General features: G+C 51.3%; 1 protein-coding gene across 2 annotated transcripts; it reads left to right on the top strand.

Annotated features, from left to right (window-relative positions):
* The first annotated feature begins 21 nt into the window (after positions 1-21).
* Positions 22-6,886, top strand: AIMP2 (aminoacyl tRNA synthetase complex interacting multifunctional protein 2). Of its 2 annotated transcripts, none has more exons than XM_082713943.1 (4): positions 22-269; positions 3,770-3,976; positions 5,593-5,824; positions 6,366-6,886. In XM_082713943.1, the coding sequence occupies exons 1-4, from the start codon at positions 135-137 to the stop codon at positions 6,752-6,754; spliced, it is 963 nt and encodes a 320-aa protein (XP_082570069.1). In that variant the 5' UTR covers positions 22-134; the 3' UTR covers positions 6,755-6,886. The 2 variants fall into 2 exon arrangements, with proteins under 2 accessions (XP_082570069.1, XP_082570068.1); XM_082713942.1 differs by having other exon boundaries at positions 38-149.
* The last annotated feature ends 393 nt before the right edge of the window (positions 6,887-7,279 follow it).

The raw sequence follows: 7,279 nt of genomic DNA, 5'->3' as shown, positions 1-7,279 counted from the left end.
GAACGCACGGACTGCGCTTTCCCGAAAGGCCGCAGCGGGATCGGAAAGGCGGTGGCTGTGGGCTCTCGTGGTGTCCGACGGTTTCTGAGCGTTCGTGTCCCTCACCCGCTCCCTTCCGTTCTTCGGCTCCCAGGATGCCGATGTACCAGGTAAAGCCTTATCACGGTGGCAGCGCGTCCCTCCGTGTAGAGCTTCCCACCTGCATGTACCGGCTCCCCAACGTGCACGGCAGGACAGGCAGCCCGGCGCCGGACGCAGGCCACGTGCAGGTAGGACAGCGCGGCCCCGCCCCGCCCCCACCCGCTCTGAACGTACTTCCCCCCACCACCTGGTCCAGTGCGCAGGCGCCTAGTCTTATCCGCCCATCTCCCACCCAGTGCGCAGGCGTCGTGGCCGGGCAAGTGGGGTTGAGGACGTGGGGCACCTGGGATCCGACCAAGCGGCAATACCCCGGCCCGACGCTTGCGTCAGCTCCGCGTGCGCGTTCTATTTATTGAAGAGTTAGTTCTCTTGTATCTGTTTTCTGTTTCCGCTTATGGCTACTAAAGTTTTTTTGTTGCCAAATTGTAGCCACAGAAAAGTGAGAAGCACGTTATTTTGAGGAATTCTAAAGCGAAGCCCTTAGTCACCCAAGTTAACAGGACGTTGTCAGCGCCCCGAGTGCCCGGCCTCGGTGTTCCGTGTGTCCCGAGTCTGCGCCCCGCGGTGTTGGGCTGCATTCCGCCGAGCTGGCTCCCGGGGCCGCTGGGGGCGGGTCAGCCTCCGTGAGCGGCGAGCTGTGCTGTAGACCCGGGGCGTGCACGGGAGCGGGGACTAGGGGTAGGATCGCCGGCTGCCCGGGTGGGGGGTGCGGGGCTGTGTTCACCTGGACCGGGTAAAACGCCTCCCCGAGCGGCGTGTGTGCAGGTCTGTGTGCTCCTCGGCCGTGGACGCGGAATTCCTGGTGCTTGCACCCTCCCCAACGCTGGTAGGTGCACCGTGGGAGCCCCATGTAGTTTTTAGTTCAGGTTTTCCAGACTTCTCAATCACTGGAGCGCCTTGTCGCGTTGACTGGTCATTTTGGTGGTCTCTTTTGTAAAGTGTCTGCCCACGCCTTTCTGGTTTTCATCGGCTGCCAATTGCACGTCTTGGGTTTACAAGCTTAGATCCGTTCTGGCTGAAAAGGCGGGAACAGGTGATTTTTGTAGTCCGTTTTCTCTTGGGGTGTTATCCGTCGATTAAGTTGGCTGCAGACCCAGGGCTACAACTCACAACTCTAGATCCCCACCTGAGCTGAGGTACTGACTGAACCACCTAGGGGCCCCCTCTTTCACTTTGTCTTGCATCTTCTGCATAGATTGGAAGGCTGGTGGTTGGGTTATTTGGCAAACAGTGACACAGTTGTTGTCTCATGAAGGAGCTAAGACAAAAATAGCACCACCATCCACAGCCAGTCAAGTGCACCGCCTCAGGGAACTGAAAACAAAATCCAGACCCAGAGTGGGAAGTGTCACATCTCATTTGATAATTTGATACCGAGTCCTTTTTTTTTTTTTTTTTTTGGAGTGTGCTGCTTAATTTCCTTGGCCTTTTTTTTTTTTTAAAGAACTGTTTGTTTTTTGTTTTTTTAAGATTTTTATTTATTTATTTGACAGAGGTCACAAGTAGGCAGAGAGGCAGGCAGAGAGAGAGGGGGAAGCAGGCTCCCCGCTGAGCAGAGAGCCTGATGCGGGACTCCATCCCAGGAGCCTGGGATTATGACCTGAGCTGAAGGCAGAGGCTTTAACCCACTGAGCCACGCAGGTGCTCCTCCTTGGCCTTTCAACTGTGAGCTTCTAACTTAGACACCCAGGCCCACTTGTTTTGCAGATGATAACAATATAGACAAATAGAAATCAAGCATATCACAGGCAGATAGGAGCCACAAAGGATAAACTGTTTCTGAAATGCATATAAGAGAAATGGATAAGCACTGTATGCCCAGTCATGATCTAATCTGAGCAGGGACACAAGGGAAGGGGTACAGGTAAAGCAGATGTCGAGCATTTCCTCAGTCCTTACATCAGGACGGGTAAAACCGAGCTGTCCGGGGATCCCAGTCCCAGGCCACGTTACAAACGCAGGATTTGTTTCATGCATCATTTACTGTGCTGACTGGGGTGGGGAATCCAGTAGGCACTTCCTTGCCCAGGTTCATCAGGGATCCTACTCCCATTTGTAGAATTGAGCAAGCTTGTGCACACACAGTGTACAAATCAGACCAGCTAAAAGGGACTGGAATGCTCGTCGAGGACTGTCACCGAGGAACAGACTACACTCTAGCAGCCCTGCCTGTCACACCCTGCACCCAGACTTATTGCCAGTCAGCACCTAATTAATTCCTTGGCATGCTGAAGTAACTCTTGATGCTTCTTTGCTCTCCCTACAGGTCAGCATCTTACATTTCTTTGCTGTTCTTAAACAAGAGCGGCTGGCTAGGGGAGGTGAGAAAGTGCAGATTAGGAGAAGAGGGAGGAGTGTCCCAGGTAAAGAGAACAGAATAAAAGCCCTGTGGCAGATGGGGGCATGGTGCGTTTTAGGGACCCAAAGGACAGCACAGCGAGTGAGAGCACAGGGGGAGCGTTTTGGAGAGCAGATGGCCAGAGGACAGGTCACACAGGCTATTTCTCAACCCTAGTTAAGGGCTTTGCCTTTCAGGCAAGGAGCCTATGAGGTTAATGAGGAAGAGCAGTGTTGTGATCCACATTTGTTTTCATCTCTCTGGCTGCCATCTTAGGAACGGATTGGAGAGGTGACCAGTGGAAGCAGGCCAAGTGAAAGTGGTGTCTTGAACTTGGGCAGTGACAGCTGAGGCAAGCTTAGAAGCCATTGGATTCCAGGGGCTCCTGGTGGCTCAGTGGCTTAAGCCTCTGCCTTCAGCTCAGGTCATGATCTCAGGGCCCTGGGATCGAGCCCCGCATTGGGCTCTCTGCTGAGCAGAGAGCCTGCTTCCCCCTCTCTCTGCCTGCCTCTCTGCCTACTTGTGATCTCTCTCTCTGTCAAATAAATAAAATCTTTAAAAACTAATAAAAAAAATAATAAAGTAAGTCTGTAGAGATCTGAGATTTTTTTTTCCTCAGCAAATGTTATTGGTTACTTTGTAGCAGTCACTATAGCAGGCCAGAAAGATGCAAAGATTCACTGAACAAAGGACGTAAGCATTCCATACTTCAGAAGTTCTACATTTCAGCAGTGAAAAAGTTCTGGATGATTCTAAGGTAGAAGAGTGCCAGTACTGTGTGGAAAATGATGTGGAGAAATTGATCATCTGACCCCATGGACTTACATTCCCAAGTCAAATGACACATTTTGTTCAGTCTCCTCGTGGTCCCTTTTCCCTTCAATTGGTATAAATTGCTAAGTTACATTCTCATTGCCCCCTCAATGTTTTTCTATTTGTTAAATAAGGAAAGTATTTTGAACTGATTTGACAGTAAGAATAAAGAACAATGATTTGGGTTCATTTTCCATGCTCTGTTCTTAAATTACCTGAAATACGAGTCCTACAACTTCAAAATGGCTTTCAGTCACGTGTTTTAATGTTTTAAAGCCTTTGGGATCCTTTTGGGATCCCTTGGCAGGACCTCTTGGACTATGGGAAAAACGAGATGATTCTGCTGCCTTGTTTTACTCTCTTTTCAGAGATGGGGGGGGTTGATGAATTCATGGAATTCAGTAGAAGACAACTGATCAAATTTGAACACTGCCCTGATATTAGAGGAAATGAACGTTCTGATGTTGGTTTGTTTAGGAAGGATCTGACCCTTCTCTTCAAGCTCTTGAATCCCGCCAAGATGACATTTTAAAACGTCTCTATGAACTGAAAGCTGCCGTTGATGGCCTCTCCAAGATGATTCAGACACCAGATGCAGATGTGGATGTAACCAACATAATCCAAGCTGATGAGCCCACTGCTTTCTCAACCAGCACATTGGACTTAAATTCAGTGCTCGGAAAGGTGAGTCTGTCTGGAGATCTGTAGAGAACACCAGCAGCTAGGTTGTTGTTAGTGCTGGAAAACTGTGCTCATGTGATTCAAGCTTTGGTTTTCTAGTTCTCAAAGGTGGTACAAAGAGCGTGTTCTTTTTTCCTCCCCTAAATGATCATGCCTTTGCACAGAAGAGGTTTGTGAGCTATGAGCGAAGCCAAAGCAAGTTCCAAAGCTGCTTGACTTCTCAGACCCAGTGGAGAAGAACTGGGAAGATCCCTAGGCAGGGATAGGAGTTGAGTTTCAGCTCCCCACCATTCCAGACAGTTTGTGACGCAGGCCAGAGATGGGCGTCACTCCGGTAGCCTCCAAGCCTGGACAAACAGATTTGTGTCTTCTCTGTGCTTCTCAGGTTCAGTGAATCCATCATGACTCTGAGAGCAGCCTGAATCCGAGGGTTGACCGCCCAGGCCGTCTCATGGGTCAGGTGTCTTTTGCTACATTCAGTTTGCAATCTTAGAATTAAGTTGCATCCACCACCTCTAAAGGTCAGTCTGTGGGCTTTGGCTGATTTAGGTGACAGTCTGATAGGCAAGAAAGAGTATTTATTTCTAAGTGGTATTACTGAGAGTACGGAAGAATCCCAAGAATCCTCTGGAGTTGATGGTAGAAGTGCTACTGCGTGAAGACCTAACAGGTGGAGGCGGGGTTGCAGGGTCTCCCGGGTGACCTTGACCCTCTGCACTCAGGTTCTTTGATCACCTGGTAGGTTTGCCTCCACTGAGGACCCAGAGACCCGGCCAGGCCCCCAGGGAGCCAGTCTATTTGACAAATTAGTGATCACACAGAGCTGTGCCAGTGTCTCAGGTGCTGGGAAGGCTTCCCCAGGCACATGGTGCTTAAGGTGAATTTTGATACCTCCAAAGGCATAGCATCGAGTTCAGAGAACTACAGAGCATTCATAAATAGGTTGACGTGATGGGCTTATTAGGTCGGTAGTGATAAGACTTAGATCCTGGCGGGCTGTGTACAGAAAGCCAAGGAATTTGAATTTGGCCTCCATGGTATTAAGGAGCTTATTATAGAGTAAATGCATAAAATAAAGTCCGCATCTAAAAAAGCAGTATGTTTTAGTCCTTTAGTTAATGCCAAGTTTTTCAGGCTTTGCTTGCTTGCTGTCACCAGTGACATTTGGAACCAGGTCCTTATTCAGGGATTCAGGGAACTCTTCATTGACTCACAGGCAAACCCATGTAGAAACCATGCTTGTTGGGTGGTCAGGTGTCAGAAAGATTTGGTAAATCCGGTGGCTGTATGTATGTTGTTGGTTTTTTTTTTTTAATAACTTAGGAACAGTGTCATTCTTCCTGTGTTGTTTTACTAACTTCACAGCGAAGTCAGCCTTTTGTCGGGGAACCACAGCGCCGGGGTTCAGGGCTGGAGTCGGCTCACATCCCTGCTCCACTTCGTACTGAGCCCCGGGAGCTGGCAGATTGCCTCCCTCGGACGAGCCTCCCCAGCTGGGGGGTGGGGGTGATAGTGGGCGCTAGGACTCCGTTCAGTGACCCCAAGAACGGCGCCGGGGACAACTCCAGGCGCTCCGGTGGCTGCTAATGGACTGCGCTGTGTTTGGGCTTCCCCTGCAGGATTACGGGGCACTGAAAGACATCGTGATCAACGCGAACCCGGCCTCCCCTCCCCTGTCCCTGCTGGTGCTGCACAGGCTGCTGTGCGACCACTACAGGGTCCTGTCCACCGTGCACACGCACTCCGCAGTCCAGAGCGTGCCAGAAAACCTCCTCAGGTGCTTTGGCGAGCAGGCCAAAAACCAGCCCCGGCACGAGTATCAGCTGGGTTTTACTCTGATCTGGAAGAATGGTAAGCAGAGGGGGCGGGGCGAGGCTCGTAGGCTCTGAAATGAGAGGGGCTCCCTGACTCCAGTAAGGGGCAGCAAGGGGCCAGGACCAGGACGTTCTTCAGCTACTTGCTGTCGGGTCACAGTCCTTGCAAGTCTAGGAAGTGTGTGGGCTGGTTCTGGAAAAGGAGCCTTATGAGGACAGACAGGGACTCCTGGTTTCCAGTCCTCATCCTGCAACTAAAGTCTGAGGCACAGAGGTTGGAAAATAGATAGGTCTGCAGTCCCTTCTTGCTTGAAAATGATCATAATCAAATACCACAAGCGGGGACTTTTTTTAACATAGAGCTTGTGTTCCATAAATACCCAGTTTAGACTTTCTTGATCAAACATGTTTTGTCTGTTCTCCAAAACGTGATCTCCAAACATGTCTTGGAGACCAGACAAAATGTGATCTTCATGAAGATTCGTTCCTTTCCCACCAGTTCCCAATCATCAGCACCTGCCCTCTCCCCATTTGTCACTGAAGCCATCACCAGACACCGTGTGCTTCTTGCCTTTCAGTGCCGAAGACTCAGATGAAGTTCAGCGTCCAAACGATGTGTCCCATCGAAGGAGAAGGGAACATTGCGCGGTTCCTGTTCTCTCTGTTTGGCCAGAAGCAGGACGCCGTAAATTTAACCCTCATAGACAGCTGGGTGGATATCGCGATCTTTCAGCTGAAAGAGGGCAGCAGTAAAGAGAAAGCCGCCGTGTTCCGCTCCATGAACTCCGCTCTCGGGAAGAGCCCCTGGCTGGTGGGGAATGAACTCACCGTGGCCGACGTGGTGCTGTGGTCGGTGCTGCAGCAGACGGGCGGCTGCGGAGGGACGGTGCCGGCCAACGTGCAGAAGTGGATGAGGGCGTGCGAAAACCTGGCGCCCTTCCACACCGCCCTCAAGCTCCTCCAGTGAGTTTCCGGAACTGTAAAAGGATGACTGCGAGAACGGTGCTGCTGCCTCAGGCCTGTCGTGGGTGAAGGAACCCGTACTAAAATCAGTGTGTTCCAGCCAGTTGCCTAGAATCAATAAAGGCGTATCCTATGATTTGGTGGTTTCGCTTTATTTAAAATTCAGCCACGTCGTGGGCACGTGCCAGCGTGCAGACATTTTTTTGAGATGCAAAAGTGAACGAATCCCGTTGGGGCCTCTGAGGGATGGGGGTCGGTGTGAGTGCTGAGTAAAGGGGACGCCGTGGGAGCGGTGCCGGGGCGAAAGCAGGAACACTCCTGCCAGAGCTACTTGGGGGTGATTTAGAGATTCGGGGGCAAGGGACACAGAGTTTAGCGTGATGCCCGGCGGAAGAGAGCAGGAAGGTTGGAGGAGGTACACTGCGCTGCTGAGAGCCGGGCAGTGAGCTCCTCGGGCGTCTTCCTGGTAACTGACGTGCGGCAGTCACAGCCGGTGCAGGCCGGGGCGTGCGCGGTGACGGGGTAGAGA

Source organism: Mustela nivalis (genome assembly GCF_964662115.1).
Source record: "Mustela nivalis genome assembly, chromosome: 19".
NCBI classification, from domain to species: domain Eukaryota; kingdom Metazoa; phylum Chordata; class Mammalia; order Carnivora; family Mustelidae; genus Mustela; species Mustela nivalis.
The sequence above is the reverse complement of the archived record's forward strand: the minus strand, read 5'-3'. Positions and strand labels throughout refer to the sequence as shown.